The 19957-nt window shown below is 35.8% G+C and overlaps 1 protein-coding gene across 5 annotated transcripts in view; it reads left to right on the top strand.

The window, feature by feature from the left end:
• The window catches only part of SBF2 (SET binding factor 2), a 255131-nt gene that overhangs the window by 205965 nt on the left and 29209 nt on the right, over window positions 1-19957 (top strand). For 2 of the 5 annotated variants that reach the window (XM_056353896.1, XM_056353897.1), the window contains exons 24-30: window positions 1928-2103; window positions 2892-3037; window positions 6931-7129; window positions 9183-9379; window positions 13677-13814; window positions 14969-15064; window positions 18640-18711. In XM_056353896.1, coding sequence (XP_056209871.1) covers window positions 1928-2103; window positions 2892-3037; window positions 6931-7129; window positions 9183-9379; window positions 13677-13814; window positions 14969-15064; window positions 18640-18711 — 1024 coding nt within the window. The remainder of the gene's footprint in view (window positions 1-1927; window positions 2104-2891; window positions 3038-6930; window positions 7130-9182; window positions 9380-13676; window positions 13815-14968; window positions 15065-18639; window positions 18712-19957) is intronic. The other 3 variants (XM_056353899.1, XM_056353900.1, XM_056353901.1) reach the window with 3 other exon arrangements.

Consider the following 19957-nt stretch of genomic DNA (forward strand, 5'->3'; position numbering starts at 1 on the left):
AAGGCACGGTATGTCTCACGTGGAAGCTGCACTTCCAGGAATCTTTAGGGTAACCACCATTTGCAGGAACCAATGACCTCCATACGACTTCCACAGATCCTGGTAGTTTCCTGACTCCTGTACAGATCCTGCTAGTTTCCTGTCTGTAGGATCCCCCTCAGCGTGTTCAGCAGAAGCACATACTGCAGGGTGAATGACAGAGGTAGACTTCTAGGGATTAGAAATCACAAAGTCTCTGAAGTCTTCCCTGAATGTTTCTTTTGGTGATGACCTTAACTGTGGTCAGACCCTCGGAGAGGGAAAGGTGAAGGCAAATAATTTTGTATCATGGACTGAAAGTAGACTGCAGCTTACAAACCATGAAATATTTTGTTGAGTTAGCTGACTGCAGAAGTAATTTTCATTAAGAACAATAACTCTACCATTTGAACACATAATAAAATAGATCATCAGCATTTTACAAGTTCCTTACAATAATGGACATTATTTATCTAATCATCCTTCAATATCCAATTCAAAAGCATCGGATTAGGAGTACAAGTGAGTAAAACAACTGAAAGACAATTGTTCTTGTGGACTCTTGAGAGGACATCATGAGGACTTGTATTTTCCAGAAATCTTTTTACCAGAATAGTTAGCATTCTTCAACGATGTGCTGAATACAGACACAGCTCAGTGTTTTTAGTGCTGGATTCTGGTCAAACATCATCTTTGGTTTTGTTTAGCATAGTTTTTTATTAGGTTATGAGAACAAAAACAAGCAGCAAACAGTTTACTTTCTGTTCCCTTTGTAACAGCTAGAGTTCAGTACAGCGTGAAGTAGCCCATCCTTTTTGTTTATTAATTATGACTTTCAGAAGGTTTGGCTGCAGTTATGCTATTTAATGTCTTTAAACCTTCAGATCAGACCCCTAAAGATTCAAGAGCTCCTTTCAAGGAGGTCCTAGAACAACAGAGTTATTAGTCATTTGGAAACTATTTACAAAACAAGTGAAATCTAAAAAGCAATGATGAAATCCGCCTTCTAGATGGCAAACAAAAAGACACTCAAAATCTGTATAGGTATGCACTCAGAAATAAAGCTCTAGGATATTTCTTTGTTTGCTTTCCCCACGTTCTTAAAGTTCTTTTGGGCCCCTTTACAGATTCCCTATCTTGTCTCTCTGTTCCCTGTCCCACATCTCCAGTTGCTGACTGTCATCCTTTTGGCTGAGGATAATGGGATGGGACTGGGTGGGGGGGGGGGGGAGGTATTGTTGTGGTGGAATTTTTTTAACCTTTCAAAAAGCATTTTTAGGGGGGTGGGTGGATCAGTGTTTGAAGAGCACAAGGTTAGTTGTTTTTTTTAAGGATCGGATTTCGCTATTACATTTTTATTATTAGCAGTTTTCTATACTTCGCAAGGTGAGGTGAAATCTGGAATGAGTAATGGCAGTATAATGGCTGTGATGTATGAATGCTGAAATTGTTTGGTTTGATGAGAGCCTTTGAAGTGCATTACCAGCCTTCGTATACGGGCAGAGCTGGCAGAGTATTTCCGAGCTAAGCTGTCCCATGTGACTAGCATTTGAACTGTTGTAGATAGCTTAGTGCCAGCATTACTACTTCGATTTACCAAAATATTTTATGTGTGATATTACGAGAATTCCAGATGCTTCTTAGTGAAAATACCGTAGGATTTGGACATAAATGTAAAAATCTAATAAAAAATTAATAAGGTGTGTAATATCCCTCAATAAGGTATGTGTACATACATTTGTATTTTTCTATGGGCATAGTACTGCATAAGTATGGGAATTTTTGCTAATATATTTTAGGGTCTTTTAATTCTTTTTTTTTTAATTCTAATTAAAAATTATCTTTTTTTTAGAATCTTTTAATTCTGTTTTTTTCCCTATTACTAACATGCCATGTCTTTAATATGCAGTTGATTAAAGTAGCATTTGATGAAGAAGTAAGTCCTGAAGTGGTGGAAATATTTAAGAAACAGTTAATGAAGTTGCGTTATCCTCAGTCTATCTTCAGCACTTTTGCATTTGCAGCTGGGCAAACAGCACCACAGATAATTTTGCCAAAACAAAAAGAAAAGAACACCTCATTCCGGTATAGTCATGCTGCTTTTTTTATTTCTGATGCTCTTACTTGGTATTAGTCAAATATATTGAACAAGCTAATAGCTTTGCAGAAGTGCAGATCATTCAAGCAATTTTCAGAAAAGTCAAAAGAACTGATTGCTATTCCGATGTTTTTGTATTTACTGAATAAAAGGTAGATTAGTATGATATACATGTTGATTTGGTATAGGTTAATAACCTAATGTGGGTTAGAATTAATCTTGCCCTTAGTGCAGTCTGTATAGTTGTCCCAGTGTTTTTTAATCTAGAGTATGAACTTTGGGTCCTCTTGTAGTTTATGTTATGCATTAATTATTACTAGACTAGATAGATCATTATTCTGTTCCAGAGTGATGGTTCTTGTGATTCTGTGTTGATTATTGCATTGTTGACACGGGAAAGTAGAAATGTAAGCTAGTCATGGAATACTAAAACTTTAAGGTGATTTCTGTCTTTCCTGCCTTTACTTTGTTGCCTTCATAAATTTATCACATTGCTAAATAAATACCTAAATAAAATAAATACCTAAAGAAGGAAGATGGCTGATCATTTGTTAACATTAGACATCACAGACACAAATTTATCTCAAAGTAATAAAACTGATGTTTAAAAATCAATATAGGAAGGCATTTTTCTGGATGGTATAATTTTTGTCATAAATGAAAAAATATGAAGTACATTTTATTTGGGTAAGTGCATTCATCATAAAAATCTGTACATGCTGTCAGGAGAATCATATGCATCTTTCTAAATATTCTTATTGCTATGAATTTATAGTACCTTCTCAAAAAGCATTGTGAAAGGAGCAAAACGTGCTGGGAAGATGACAATTGGACGCCAGTATTTATTAAAGAAGAAGACAGGCACAATAGTGGAAGAAAGAGGGAATCGCCCAGGCTGTAATGAAGATGATGATATCTCTGGTAATAATAAAAAAATTTTTCCGTGTAGTTTATAAGTTTATCCTATTATGCTTCCGTTCCAATATATTGAGTAAGAAATGTCCTCAAGAAGAAATGGCACTCTTCTAGGCAGGAAAGAGAAGGGTTTCAAATATGTCCATTTGCTAAGTGTTTTCTTTTGTGATGATGAGGGAAAAGAGGAAGTTGACTTCATTCAGTAGTAAAGCACAATACTAGATTATTCAATTATTGAAGTATTTTCATATAGTGTATTTTTTATCATTTTTTTACATTATAATAGTGTAGATGGAACAGCCCAGAAGCATGCTGTAGCTTCCATTTATCTTTAGATGTCGTGACATCTGCAGTTAGTCTGTGATGAGAAAGCACTAATCATTGAAATTCAAAAACAAGCAAATATGATGGGAGACTTACGTGGCTGTGGAAGTGACAAATGATTTCTGAGAGCAGCGGAAGTCATTACTACTGAAAATACCGTTTTTCCAAATTTTGGTTGAAAGGATTTGGGGACAGAAGGTAGGAAGTGATTTGGGCACTTTGTATAATTTGTGTGATGGTGTGGAGTTTGACTTTCTTCCAAATACTTCTTTTTCTACCATGTGCTGCTGTCAGTATATCCTTATCTGGACCAGTGCTAATTTATAATAAACCACTAGAGGGAACCAGATTCTCCTGTACATAAACAGGTATTGTTTTGTCATACTGTTCTTTCTTCTATATGAAAAAAAAAAAAAAAAAGGCATTTCAGATAACAAAGTGTTTACCGAACACTAATATTTTTTTCAAAACATCAAACAAGCCTAATTGTCCTTTTAAATGTTTGGTCAGTGAGCAAGTCAACATGTGTGACTTACGAGCAGACATATAACAGTTGTCTAAAGCAGGATGTGTTACTCCGCTGTCTCTCTTCTCTCTGAAATGGAAGAAAGCCATTCTAGGAAAGCTAGAAATTATTGATTCTCTTCATTCATTCCAGATAAAACTGGTGGAAAAAAGGCAAAAAGAAAGGATTGCAAAATTCAGAATGTCTTTTCAGTACTGAAAAATTACGTTCTTAAGGAAGATGCTGGTAATTCAATTCAGTGCTGTGTTAGTATGTGTTCTGATGTTGCAGACTCTTTGAGTCAGAAGCAGTTCTTCAGGCTGTACCTGTGTGATTTTGGGGTCATTTTGTGTCCTCACCCAGAGGCAGCAAGCACAATCATACCTGTGTATTCTTACTTCTCGATGATGAAGAAATTTTAAAGAGTTTCTTGTATTGCTTGTATGCAAAACAACTACATTCTTCCATGAACACGGGTGTTATATAAACATGGGCGATAGTGACTTTTTTCGTCCCCTAACAAAAATTTAAAAATATAAATTGTGAGGCTTCCTGCCTGCTGCTTTCCAGATTTTTTGAGCAGGAACATGCAATGTCATCCAAGTCTGACAATCTGCTTTTCTCTCCATGCTGCACTGACACCTCAGGTATAGTCAGCTGGCAACAGTAGTAACATTTTGCTTCAGGCAGAGTATAAATTGCCGTAGGAAATTTGCTATTTAATCACTGCAATTTCTTTTATATTTACTGCTGTGAATGACTTCTTGCAAGTCTCAAAAATGAAGTATGGGAAACTATGCAGCTGTACCAACGATGAAGCAAATGGGAAGTGTCTACAGCGGGTGATGCATTGTCTTAAAAAAGAAATATTAAAGATGGGGTTGGAAAGAACCTCAAGAGATCGTCTGCTCCATCTCTTTGCCCCAAGATAAGATCAACATACTTGATCTGTTCCTCATAGGTGTTTACCTAACTCCTTTTTTAGAAGCTTTCAAAGATGAAGGTTCTGCAACTCTAGGCAATTTGGACTAATGCTTTAATCATCCTTAATGCTGGAGAAAATCAAGCAACTTTCTGATATTCGGGCCTAAACATTTCCTCGCCACAATTTAAAACCTTCACTTCTTATTCTGCCACCATATACATTAGAAGAGATGATTCCCTTCATTCCTGTTGTAGTGCTTAATGTATTTATGGACTATTGTAATACTTCTCTGTTCTTTTCTGGATATTAAACATCTGCAGTTTTTTCAGTTCTTTGTTTGTTAGTCTTGATAGACTAATCATCTTCATTGCTCTTTTCTCAGTCCTCTTTAGGTGGTCCACATATAACTTGCAATGTGATTTCCAAAACCGGGCACAGTAATGTAGTTATAAGTTGTTGCCAATGAACACCCAATCTCCCTCTGATTCCATCCCTTCTTTTTATTTTCAGAGATTAGAATATCATCACTACTAAATTCTGTTTCCCATAGTGATCATGCTGGTGTGTTCCATAAAACAGGAGTCTGTAAAACCCACTTTTACCAACAGTCATATCTCGGGAACAGTAAAGTAGAGGGGTTATTCATCTTCTTTTCTAAATCAGATTTTAAAAAATCCATTTTAATCTCGAGACAGCAAAACTTCTTCATCTCCCTCTTCAAGTGAAGGACACTGATATAAGCTCTTATAGTCTCTAGCTTTTTATGCACAGGAAAACATTTTGCAAATTTGGATCACCAATATACCTGCTTTCATGAAAGAACAATGAATTTAGGAAAAAATATTTCAAAAAATGCACCCTCATCTTACTTGGGTTATAGCTTTCCACTCAGAAATACCAAGTATTTAAATACTTAAATACCAAGCTTCTGTATGGTCCAAAATAAAATTATTTCTAAAACTCATTTATTTTGTTTCTTGTGAGCGTACTTTATACTTGTAAATGTTTTGTAACTTCTTTCTTACCACGACAGATGTGGAAACACAGAAAAAAGGGGAGATACCCATGGCATTACACTCTGTATTATTTAGGTCAAATAGAGAATTGTCATTTTTGTTGGTTGAGCTGCAGGGGTGATAAAATTGCTCATTTATCTTCTATGCTAAGGTGCACAAAAAAGAAACTTCTATGGATTCTACACCTGTAAATTCTGAATGTTGTCTACTGCCAGTAAATTTTAATTGTATCATAATTTCTATTTTTAAAAATAAATTTAATTTCATTTTATAAAGTCCTGTTTTAAATCCTTCTATGCTTTTCAGCACCTCATTCATGAGGAAATACTTCCCCTCATATGCACGTATTTTAATGCCTGAGGTGGTAACAAGTAACTGATACATGCTGTGAACAGTAAATCTGCTTTCAGAAGTATTTGGAACTAGTTGGAAGTTAATAACAGGCAGGTGGCAGGTTTTGTACAAAGACCTTGCTTGACTTGAATTTCACTGTAGTCTGAACTTGTGACATGGTTTTTATCTGTCATGGTTAAAGGTTTTTCTGCTCTGGAGAGTGCAGCTGATGTGCACGGCTGAGCAAAGCTACTGTTTGACATTGAACCCAAGGCATTAAGAAACCAAGTGTCATCTATTGTGAAATTATGTGAATATTTTTTTTTATTATTTGAACCAAGCCTTAAAAAGATTGTTACATCTTTTCAAGGTAGTTTAAAAGAATTGTGAGGTCTGTTCAATGGATTTATGTGCGTATTTGTCATTATTCTGTCCTGCGTACATCTTTGTATAGCAGTTGTGAGTTTAACAGGTTTTCATAAACTGTCAAAAGGAAGATTATCTGCCTTCAGTTCAGTTCAAATGAATATATGAGAGGACTTTTTCCAGGATTCTAGCAAGAGTTGTCAGCCTTGCCAGTCACAAGTGCAATAGGAAATGTGCGATATATTCAGGTTTCTTAACTAAAATATTACTTTATTTCTTATCATTTCTATAAAGTGTGGTTTGGATATATTCTTGTCATTCATCACTGACAGTGGGAGAAACTAATATTTTGTTCAGAAGAAAGTAGCATCATTTTCTGTGTAGCTGCTGGCCTCCCCAGTAGCAAGCTGTTAAAGATTTTTAACTTCAGTTTCAGATGACAGCGAGCTGCACACAGGTGGTACCTTAAAAGCATCAGAAAAATCAACAATGGAGCAATTAGTAGAAAGAGCTTGTTTCAGAGACTATCAGCGTTTGGGACTAGGGACCATCAGCAGTAACTCTTCTCGCTCAAAACCAGAATACTTAAGAATAACTGCGCTGAACAGGATGTATTCACTTTGCAGGAGGTGAGCTTACCAATTCAGCCAAGTAGTTGAAAACAAAGATGACGTAACACATATACCACATGATGTATCCTTTTAAGCAACTTACTCTTGAGAAAATTCTTGTCTGCAGTAGGAGCGTTCAACCAGTGACCTTGAAGCTATTTGTATTCCACTCAGAGGTTTGTGTTCTGGTGGCTGCACATGTATGCATCAGATGTGGAAAGACTGCCAGCAACGGCAGCCAGCAGTGAGCTTGCAGAACTGCCCCAGAAGCTCTGTCGGACGGCACAAGTCGCCTTTCCTAGGTTCTTTCTGTAGCCCATGGAAAGAGAGTGCCCCTGGGGCTTTTGGAGGAGACTGCTAACACAGATACCCTGAATTGCCGCTCTCTCTTGGCTTTCTACACCGATGTCTAAATCGTTTGGCTGTTTTTCAGCTTTCTGACTTAGCCAATAAAGTTAGCTGGTAGAGCTCACTCTCTCAGTAGGGTTTCTGTAACTTGCTGTGTTGGTACTGGAAATTATTTAAGTAATACATTTACATGTAAAATCTATTCTGTTCCTAAATAAAAAAAGCAAGCCTCAGAAGCAATTATACATAACTATTTTCTTAAAATAAAAAAACGTTTTAAAGTTAAATTCATGAAGATATCTACACTACTTTAGAAGTTTGTTATGTGTTGTAAGTGTTGCGTTTTAACACATGAATGTTACTACATTTTTGTTGTGCAAGCTGACGTAGTTTATTACCACCACCCACAAAAATTCTTCTTAATACAAAAGCATACCGGTGTAAGTCATATCAGAAGAGCATTTGCATTCCCTAAAACCAATTTTGGCTAGTCATTGCTTTCATTGTGGATAATGAAATCCCCATTTCTTCATGGAAAGAAGGGCACACAAAAAAATACTGGATCATTTCTTGTTTTCTGGCTAGATGAGCAGACTAGACTAGACTAAAGTAATGGAATAATAACTGGTTTTGTTCAGTCAACACTGAGTACAATGCAGATGAAGGCATTAAATCTGCATTTTCGCTATGCTTTGCACATGATAGAGACAGTTCTTTCCTCCCCCCAAATCTGGTTTTTAATATTATATAGGATTTTTTTGAAAAGGTAATTAATATCTGAGTGGATTACAAATCTCAGGATGTAAATACTTACCTAGTGCCGTATTAGTTTGGTTACTGTGTTTTAAGAAGTAGACCATAAATATTATGTATATCAGTTTTTGTATGAGGGCAGTTCAGTAAACGTCAGAGAACTGAATTTACAGGAACGGTGTATATTGTAGAGGAACAAAGTTGTTTACTAAGCATTAACTTTTCCCTGCTCTTCATCTTGGTTTCTTCTTAACATATGAAATTGGCACTTAAATTGAATATTTTTGGAGGAGTTAGAAAATAATCTTCCATATTACTTGAATCCTTCTTTTGCTAGCATGAGCACAACTACTCTCTTGCTGGGTTTTCTGTATTTAAAGGTGTTGTGTCAGTGAATTTCTTAATCTCTCAATGTATTGTATTGTTTTAAAAATCACACAAAAATGCAGTTTCAAATACACTGTTCCAAGGAATCTGACTGTAAAATTTAAATGTATTTTGACATAAACCAAAACCTATTGTTTTAGTTGTGATACTTTAGGCAATCTAACATTCTTTCCTTTCAATTCTCATATTTCATATACAAGTTCAGAACAAAACTACTGCATCATTTGCATGCCTCAAAATTCCCTTTTTTGACATGCTGAAAAATACAGCTTCATTATAGTGCCAGATAAGAGATATACTAAGAAGAAAAATACTACCAAATAAAAAATAACCTTAAATGGAAAGAGACTACTAGTGATAGTCTTAGAAATTTTTCTTAATTAAAGTTGGTTTTAAAATGCAGTTTTCTTTACAAATGAAGGTATTTGCCCTGATCGGACTAAAAATGTGAGTTGCTAAACGGTTGAGGTGTATTTTCATTAAGATTTATATTCAGTTTGTAATTTTAGGGAATTTTTTTGTTGTTGTTTAAAGTTTTGAAAGCTTTTTTTTTTTTTTTTTTTTCACTTTTTTGTCAATACAGTTACCCTGGGCTTCTGGTAGTACCTCAGTCTGTTCAAGACAGCAGTCTGCAGAGAGTTGCTCGCTGTTACCGTCACAATCGCCTGCCAGTTGTCTGTTGGAAAAACACTAAAAACAGTACTCTTCTACTCAGATCTGGGGGCTTTCACGGAAAAGGTGTTGTTGGCCTCTTCAAATCCCAAAACACACATCCTACAGGTGAGCAGATGCAGCTAGGCTTTCTGTGTAAGTAATTTTATGTATAAATACTTATTTTCTAGAGGAAATCAGTCATATGATTGAACCAAAAGTCACAGGATATGAACGGTTATCTGATACTGCGTTAGTTCAATTTACTGTATGTCAAGAAGCAGGTCCTGAATGGCACGAAAGTGGTTCAAAAAGAGTAATTTAAATGAAAGCTGGTATCTGCCAAATGCTATGCGGAGTTCCCTGTTGCCCTTAAATTATCTTTTTCCTTTGCACTGATTTACATACTGAATGTGTGTTGTCCCTTTTAATAGAAGATTGTATAAAATATTAGGAAGACCATTATCCATTTGATTTCCTCATGTTTTTCATTGTAATACTAGTTTAACTTTTTTCTTTCTTTTATAAAGCATAGACCTGAAAGATTCTAGTTGGAGTCTTTCCATTGAGTGAATCTCTTCCTTTGTGTGATCAGGATTGGACCAGCACAAGATTTGTCAGAATAGTTAAATTTTTCAGGAGAATATAACATTAGGGCAACATTAGTTTTGGAAATAATATTGGTTGACTTTTATCATTCACAGACAGTAGTTAGGATACGTATTGTGACTGCCTGGATTTCCATCTCTTATGCTGATAAGTTTCTTCAGGTTAATGTCATGTCAAGAGTGAACTTGGCGTATTGCTGAAGAAAATGACAGTGTTCTCTTTAATCAAAGTTGTTTAGATATTATTCTAGAATTAGTCCATAATTTTTAAGGAAAAGAAAATCTGAGGGGGAGTTGGAATACCAGGAGCTCATTAAGGTAGTGAGGAAATTCCTTGGTCTTGTTTATGTTTGTGTCTCACCCCAGTAATGATTAAAACACAATTAAAAGGTTTGACTCTACTGAATGGTTTGTTCTACAGAATTTTTCAAAGCCTGTAACAAGCATACTGTACAAATATGTGCAAGTCGCATGAAAGTAATTTGAAGGTCATGATTTGAATTTTTTCTGCATAGTCTTCCTGAATTTTTCCTTCACAGAGTATCTTTATGAAAACTACATTTCCTTTACTTGTAAATAACAGTTTATATCAGCCATAATGTTAAGCTGTATGAGGTTTTGTGTGTAACAACTGCATCTTTTTAAAGATGCAAAAATCTTCTCAAAATTTCAGAGATATTAGAAAAACACATTTTATATCAGACGCTGCCTGGACTGGCTATTAACGCTAATTTGTGAATTGGTAATTATCTGCTGAGTATTCTCTGCTATAGCAAACTAAGAGGACAAAGATAATCTTAACTTAAATTCAAGTTGACAGATGCATACCTTCCTAAGCAGAGGTTTCATACGAGTAGGTTTTTATTAGGTGGTTCTGGATTGATAGACAGAAGCCAAGAAGACCTGCTGGGACTTGGTGAACATTTTTGTGATTTCCTGTTAAATTGGGTATTGAGCAAGCATTCAAAGCATAGCTGAGATCAGTATGTTACATAAGAAGCACTGAATATATATTTTTAGAGAAATTAAGCACAGTACTGAAGTGTTGCACAGAACCAAACTACATGTGCAACAGATTTGTGTTTTTCTAATGTCTGTCCACAAAGGATTTGATGATATTAACAGATGTTTGAATATGAGATGGAGAGTGTGCAGGTCTTTTCAGAAGTTCCTTTGAAACGTGAAAGCTGGTTTCAGAATTTCACTTCACCTTTTCTGGGAGTTTTTTGCAGGGCATTGTAGTTCTAAATATGATATTCTACACGTGAGTTACAAGTATTGGTCAATTGCCATGTGGGAAGACCATGTATGTTTCTTGTATGTAGTAACACTGTCCAAGAGAGCAGTTACCCTGATACAGGCTGGATTATTGACTGTGTTGGGACCTGTTGTAAGGTAAAGATGCAGCAACCTGCACCCAGGCATATAGAGCACATATTAGCAGCTGAGGCAAGCTTAACTGAGTTACTAAGCAATGCATTTCTTTCCTGGGATTTATTAAACTGCTACCAGGATCACCATCCCCATCTTTTGTTTAAATCTATGCTGTTGTGTTGGCTTTCGTGTATGATACAGTACTTAAATATCAGTCACTATAGAAATCTGTGTTCACCTGTGCAGGTAAGGGCTTCATACCTTGAGTCACCAGTAGTCTTTCATCCCCTTATACTGCTCTTAAGCACTGTATGGTGGGATGATTGGTGTTAAGGATGAAGGGGAAATTTTCCATCTATAATCTTTCACAGGGACACTATTGCCCTCAATCTTTTTATTCAGATGTCTGCCCAGTTCAATAACAGGCTTTCATATAAATCAGCTATTAGTCTCCTGAGCCTCTTTCCTAAAATGCACACTGCAAAACCAATACTCTTCACAAAATAAAACTTTGTAAATGCAAGTAGTGAAGACACTATCCTTTGATTTTGGCATTTTATTTCCTTTCACTTAGCTAAATTAAGAACTAAATTGACTCTTTGTGGGATTGCTTCAAGGACTAGGAGACCCAGAGATCATTCAAGTGGATTTCAGGATGTGTAAACTCTACTTAAGAGTTGAAGAGAAAATAATGGTTTTCTCCAGATTTGTTCCACTTTGTCAGACAGAAACAGCATGACGTTTCCTGCACATACGTTTTCTAATCGCTTCCTAATTGTACTTCCAATTCAGGCACTAATTTTAACAGGACTATTTAGATACTAATTTTAACAGGCCTATCTTGACATTTCTTCTTTTGCCACCTCCAGCTAATTAGGTTACTGTCTGTTAGTCTCCAGCACAGAATCTGATTGGATCATCACTAGAAAAATTTATAAGTTACCACTGTGGTTCATCAAAGTGTGTTCGATCAAATTCTTTGACTCTCTCCCCTTATCTCTTCTTCCAAATCTTGGCTTTTGTGGTCAAGATACCAAATCCTGGTTTGGTTTAAACAGCTATGACATTTTTGTCCTATAGCGAGTCCCTCGGTGGCTGCAATAAACTAGAATTCAAAAAATTTTGGCATTTGAAAAAGATCTGACTCGTTGAGACCGGACACTTTTTTGTCACCACAGTGTGGCCCAGGGCCTGACCTTCATCTCCTTTCCTTCCTTTAAATCCTCACACCTGCACACAAATGGGTGGAGTTTTTCTGGTTAAGATTCATTTTTTTATTTCTCTTACTTTTGAGGTTTTTTTCCCTTGGTTCTCTGTTTTGTTATTTGTTAGTTAACTTTCCTTAAGTCTCAAGATTGTCTTAAGTAGACTGTTTAACTTCAGTACTTTGTCAGAGCCATTATATCTTCTCATCTTGCCTTTTTTAGCTCCACACTCTGTTTTTAAGCTGTTTCCTCTCTGGCTTTGCTTTCATCCCGTCTTTTGCAGCCACTTCTCTCTCTCTGAAATGGTCCTTCTTGTGTCTCCAACAATGTGAGCAACACAGTAACAATTAGAAAATTACTCTGTTTCTGACATCTGTAGTCATCTGAAGCTACATGCACATACAGTTTTATGCAGAAGTTTTTTGAGAAGGAATTGTGGTTCTCACAAGATTGCAGCTCCCTTTCCTACAAGTTACCGAAGTATGTGGGGAGACTCTTCCTCAAGTTACCTGCTGGTGAAGGAGCAGGTGGACTGTCACTGAGGAATGGGAACGTTGCTTTTCATAGTCAGGGATCCCTTAACGTGTGTAACCCAGCTGTGCATGCACTCTTTCATCTCTTCGTTCCATTCACAAGGTCGGATTCTGGAGGTGGGGTACCTGAAGGACATGTAGATTATCTCCATTGATGACTCTAAATGCAGCAGAGTGCATGAACACTGGTGTCTTTTCATCTATGTATACTTCAGTGACTGGGCAATATATCTCAAGTAACCTTCCTTTACTGGAATGAGGAAGCACTGGTTGAGTATGGGTTTAACTTACTTCTGTTAAAGAAACGGTTCTCTACACATTCTTTTAAAAGGCTGACATTTGCTGACAAGCAGCACAAACTTAGAAACGTTACTTGTCATTCTGAGAGTGAAGGGAAAACTACTTTTCCATTACGTTTGCTCTGATCACTGGCTAGTGATTAATGTTTGAAGTAGTGACCGTGAGGTAACAGACTCTTTCAGAAGTTTAGCTTTGTGGGGTGGAATGCAAGAGAATGCTGCTGGGTGCTGCTCTGCAGGCGATGAACATCTGGGCATTTTTTGTCATCAAAGGAATAGCTTTTTGAAACTTGACAAACTACGAGACATTTTCAATGCTCTGCTTTAATAAGCTTTTTGTTTTGCTATTCTATGTATTTATAAAGGTACTTGTATTTTAATGTATTTGATTCTTCTTGTGACTCTAGCTCCTGCTTCTTTAGAATCTTCAAGCAGTTTAGAACAGGAAAAATACCTACAAGCCTTCCTAAATGTGATATCCGTCCACTGCAAAATGAATGGCAGTAATACTCTCACTGTTAGACCAACAATTGCTCTGTCTCCAGGTAAAATTGGTTTGTATAGTGCTTTTCTATGGTAAAGTTGAAAAGTGAGTTTTTCCTAATTTCATGTTAGTCCAATGGCCCATACAAATTCTGCTTTTTCTTTAGTTATACTTTGCAGATAGTTTATTCACTCTTAGTTTCAGTTGAATGAGTTTTCTGTATGTAAAGGATGTTTATAATCTTTCTCAAAATATTTTTCAGTGTTCTTAATCCAACAGTAAACTATTATCCACCTGTGGGTCATTTTTTTAGTGAAATCCATTTAAGTATAATGTCCAGTCCTGAGGCATTAGTAATTTATTGCAATGCTGGAACAAATAAAGTTCTCCAGAATATCAAGAAGCCAAAACTTTCTGGGTTTTGTTTTGTTTTGGGTTTTTATATGTACCAAATGCAACAATTACATTATGGAACAGAATCAAAAGCAAAGATGAGCTTTAAAGTCTTACAACAAATTAAGTGTATTAAAAACTGTATATTGTATAAGAAGCTGCCAAACTGAAGAGAATGCAAAATACTACTCTATTTCATATAACGAGAAAATATGAGATTGTAAGCTCAGATTCTGCCTTAACAGATACACTATTTATCTGCAACAGCCATGGAAGGTATATAGGCATTTTTGTGTGTGTTACATCATCATAATGGGCTTTTAATGTCATTTCCAAATAGCGCTTTACTTGCATGAAAACTCTTTCACAATACACTATTTCAGTTACTTATATGTGGAACCATGAAGAAATGAATCCATGTTTTATTTCAGTTACTATGTGATGAAACCTGTTAGGGTTTATGTGAAGGTCACCCCAATGTCTTAGAAAGACGAGTATGTGACTTAAAATTGTGTCTGTCTTGTCTTGCTCAGTTGGTGATAATTGGCCTAATATAGCCACTCAGTGGCTCTTCTTGTAAAATAACACCATTCCTGAAGTGTGCATGCTTTGCTTCCTTTGTTGTAAAATATGTTGATTACTTAGCTGTATCTAATATCTCCATACTGTTGCCAATGTATACATCTGTCTTAAAAATAAATCTGAAGTACGAAATTGGCAAGAATTTAGCTGTATTGGTTGAAAAGGGGCATTTTATCAGTTATGTTAAGTGTTAGTCTGAGTAGTTTTTTAATCTTCTATTCTTTTTTTGGCTGACTTTAGGCACTGAAAGGAGGGCTTCAAGAATGTCTACTGTGTTTAAGCAGGTAGTGCCAGGACATTTGGATGTAAATCTGTCCAATAGCTTTGCTCAAGGAGGTTAGTAAGACTAGCTCAAAGTCTATTACTTGAAGTAATAAATGATTTTTTAAAAGTTAGTGAAATGAAAATAATTACATTGCTTAGTGATTCATTACCCTCTGAAACAACAAAATAGAAATTGCAGATTAACCTCAGTCCATGACATGATTTAAATATCTAATTTCTGTTTAAGTCCTCTACTTACCATTGACATAAAGCTTGTTCCATGTTGGAAATCAATGGAAAATCAAGCACTCGGGAATTAAATTTTGAAATACTTTGTGATTCATGCATGTTTTTAATTTGTCTAAAGTGTATGGCCTGAAAAGACATATTTTATATTAGGATTGAATGGGCTTTATAATCTCCACTACAGGTCATTCTGGCATTTGACTGAAGATTAGCTGATGCTTCACAAAGTTACCAATAATCTGTCTGAATAATTTTACTCTAGGTAAAGGAGGGAGATATGTGCCCGGGTGTAGTAAGTAGGGAGATATAGTGCATTCTTTGGAAATAGTTATTCTTAGGTACAAGGGCTCCTCATTGTCATTTATACAAGAAGCGTTCAGGCTGTGAAGTGGATTCCAACTACTTTTACTCTTGTAGTCTGGTGAAATTGTTACGATCTTTTATGTGCAATATATGCACAAATTAGTGCATCAAATTCCTTAAATATGTTTGTTAGGACAGAGGTGAATCTGTTTCCCAAAAGGGAGCATTTTATATTTTACTGCCTTTAGCCCTGAAGACTCCTCTTAAAATTATTTTTAAGCATCTAAAAGTTGCTTTTCTTCCTTTCTGACACCTCATCTAAAATTAGTTAGACCTACTTTGACCTGCTAAGGTCCATTCCAGCCTAAATCATGGTGTGACAGGAAAACTGTAGCTTCGTATGGGGAAGAACAAAACAATTTTGTAGAGAAAAACTTGCAAAAGAGATGGATGGGATTAGAGAAAGGAAGAAAGGAAAAAGGCAGGGAAAGAGAAATACTCAGAGCTGTATAGACAAGTTATGTGAGAAATGCAGCAGAAGGGAAGAGAGGAAGGGCAGTTAAGTGGTGATCATAAAAAAAAAAAGTGCATTTTCATGAATCATAGTATATGTGTATTTCATAAATCAAAGTTCTCTTTATATTCTCTGCTCACTGTCTTGTTATTGTAGTACATGGAGATGAAAAAACACTATGATTTTAATTAGAGGTAAGAAAACAGGAGTCAATAGTGCCTGGAATTGTTAGGTAAATTGGTGGCTGCGCCCAGCCTGGCTTTGCACTGGAACAGTGAAAATGCTGGGCAGCCAGCAGCAGATGTTTGGTGGTACTCCATCCCCTCCTGTGGGACTGAAGTGCCAACAGCTGAGTGGTGCTGAGGGGCAGTGAAGGTGCTCCAGATAAGAAAGGGAAAGCTTGCGGGTTGGCTGCATCAAAAGTTGTCTTTTAGAGATAAAAGGATTACTGAAATAACTATGGCTGGTTTCAGGGATTAGAGTTTGTGGTAAGTGTGATAGGATGAGTTTGTTGCTGCTCAGTGAAGAAAAAAAGGAGTCTTGAGGCGGTATTAGGTCACAGATGTGTTGTTTGGTTGGACGTTGAAATCTCTTGGCCAAATTCCAGCAGTAATCGGGAAGAGGGCAGAGAAGTTATCTTGTGTCTTGCTGGATTGATGCCACACCTGCTCTGTGTACGTGAAAGGTGTAATTACAGCCCAGTATCTGCAGTCTAGTCACAGTTCAGCAGGATACGTGAGGACTTTGCTGAAATGTAAGAATGTTTTACAAGTACAGTGGGAGCCCTAGTGAAGGTGAGAAGCTGACCGGGTAAGAGAGAACAGGGAAAGGGAATATCTCCCTGTAGAGGAGTAAACACGAGGTTTTAGATTAGCTAATACAATTCTTTTAGAAGAAAATAAAATACACAAAATATATAGAATCTCTGAAATTGTTATTATCAAATAAATTCATGTACAGGATTTATTATTGCAAAGCTTTTTACTACTTTTTCACAGCTAGTTACATTTCACATGTGAAGGGGTGTCATGAGACTGTATGCAGGACCAAAAATCCAGGGTTTTGGTCAGCTGAAAAAACAGACATATGCAGATAGTCTGAAAATGGTGCTTTCTTTCTCCTTCATATTCCTAAGAATAAGTCAAAACCCCCCAAAATAAAAACAAAATAAAAAATAGACAGTGAGGTTAGCTAGATCCTTTATATCACAAGCGGCTATGGATTACCCACTACACTCTGCAAAATACAATAGCAGTGTTTTTGTGGCTTTGTTTTTATTCTCACACGTACCAGGGCTCAAAAGCTAGTTTCAGTTATGATACACCAATTGAAAACGACATTTTCTATTTTTTGTGCCAGACAACATATTTTTAATACACATCCTTTTAAAATTTAAGTTAAAAGATAGGTGCCAGTGCTTGAACAGTATTTCTCATTTTTAAAAGTCATCGTAGATCTGAATGCTCATCAGTAGTCCTGAATATTTGTGTCTGTGTCAGGTATGTTTTTTTTACTTTATCTGGAACATTGTAACAAAGTATTTGCCAGATGCCCAGTTAAGTTGTTTCTGATCTGAAATATTTGGCCAAGTACTTACATTTCATAATAGATTTCCATTCTTGGACCTTTTTTTGGCAATACTTTGGTTAATATTTTTTAGAAGAATTCTAGATACACTCAAAATAGGTACCTTTTCTTCTTACATTACTTTGTAAGTGTAGCGTGGTTCTACAGAACAGCACTTCTTACCTGGCATTGTTGTGTGATTTAACAGAATAAAATGTTTTTTCAGTACAGTTTGCTGCTGTTGGAAAAATACTAGGATATTTATAATAAATATAGCTCAGACATCTATTTTAAAAGCAGGAGACATTAACACTTTGAGTATTTTTTAATAGAATATTTGTGTTAAGAGAAGTTGGTTGTGTTGATGTGGCTTTTAAACCAAAAATATACTCTCTGATAAGCATATAAAGCTCCCACTGAAAATGAGGATTTTTGCCAGGGGGGCAAAAAAAAAACTTTGTGTGATAGATATTGCATGTTTTCTAAATTATATACTTTTACACAGTCCTTTTAAAATGTTTGTAGATGTATAGAGCTAACATTTTGCACTCTGATTGATTTTAAGGTCCATCAAATTATGTACCTAAATAGACTAAACCAGTTTTTTTAAAAAGCACTAAGGTTGGGATTTTAATTAAGGTAACTTTCAGCTGGATAGAAGCTTTCAATAAAGTATTCGGCAGAATGATTTAATACTTAAATTTCCTTTGGTATTATAATGGAAAAACACATGATGGCTGTGCTACGTGTTTGAAACTATTGCTATGACAATGAAAATTACTCCTTTTTGATAAATGGGTACTTCCTTCCCATTTTTATTGGGTCTCTGGCTTGATTGATGTTTTGTCTTGTGATGACTAAGATTTGTGCTGTCTGATAAATCATATACTATAAATAAATTCAATGTATACTAGATCTCTGGAAATTAATAAGTAACCCTTTTCTTTTCTCCTGCGATGTGTCTTGCTGCAATGTGCATTCCATTCCTCCTCCTTCTGTCTTAACTGTTATCTACCAGTGCTTGGGTACAGAGATAAATGTTTCACTCATTCAAATTCCAAATCAGCAACTAAGGGAAGAGTCCACCAAGGTACTGTATTCTGTGTCCTGAAAGCACATTCTTTTCTGCCATCTCCATAACTACCGCAATATCTTAATACATGCTAAAGTGTTACTGACAGAAAGCCTTGAATCTGCATTAACAAAATTTGGGGGGGTTTAGTTCAGTGTTGTGGTTTGGTTTGGTTTTGGGGTTTTTTGGCCATTGAATGTATGATGCAGTGACAGTGATCAGTTGCACGCTTCACCATGTTATTATTCTTTAATAATGTTATAGTCTAATGTGGAGTTAAAATGTAGAAGACTTTCTGTGTGAAGATTTTAAACAGCAAAATTCTGCAAAAGAGCATTTAGTCCTCCTACTGCTTTAGTAAAACAGCTAAGAAACGTGACCTAGTCAGTGAACTTTCCAAAGTTATTATTAATGTTAGTGAACAGGGAAAAATTTATTTCTGGCAAATTAAAAGTTTTAATAATACAATATATGCCAAATAATGAAAGCTAGATACTTCTAACAAAAATAAGATACTAAGCAATATTAGAATATGAATACAATTGTGTCTTTTAATCACTGTTATCCATCACTGGTCAACATGTTCATCAGCACGTATTTGTAACCACTTTTGCTGCTTTTGATGTGCTGCAGGTGCTAATGATGGCCTGTTTTGTAAAATGTTAGAAAGTGACACTGTTGATTTTTGTATCGATCATCTTTAAGGACAGTTGTCTGTGTTGGAGCTACCATTTTTTCATACAGAATTAATGAGAGATTATTTCTCTTAGTAAATGCTCGCTGTAATTTCTGCTTGCTAAAGTCTTTATTATTTCATCTCTAGTAGTTGAGAAGTGGGACAAAAGTTTATACTAAACATACTACTGTACTATGTGAGGTATTTTAATAAAACTGTCTTTGAAGTGGAAACTCTTTAGAACTGTTACCAAGTTGTAAGCTCATAGGCAGCCGTTCTCAGTTACTCCTATTCCTTTGCTCACATCTAAGACTAGCAGCCAGACAGACTTAGAAACTGTACAGACAAGTCCCTTTTGAGGATTACTGTACAGAATTATTCTTTAATAGAAACACAGTCCTGCTTCCAAAAAACAGAATAAAATTATTTTGCTGATTGAGCTATCTCAGTGGAATTTTACTGTTATCTGCAGCTTTTTTTCTTTACGCAAGAAATGTTAACCATGGATATTACTGGATTTTCCTGAAAGGGTTGGAGGGGGGTTTTTTATATACTCTAATATCTAAATTTCTACTACTACAAGGGATT

Source organism: Falco biarmicus, chromosome 10 (genome assembly GCF_023638135.1).
Source record: "Falco biarmicus isolate bFalBia1 chromosome 10, bFalBia1.pri, whole genome shotgun sequence".
Taxonomy (NCBI): Eukaryota; Metazoa; Chordata; class Aves; order Falconiformes; family Falconidae; genus Falco; species Falco biarmicus.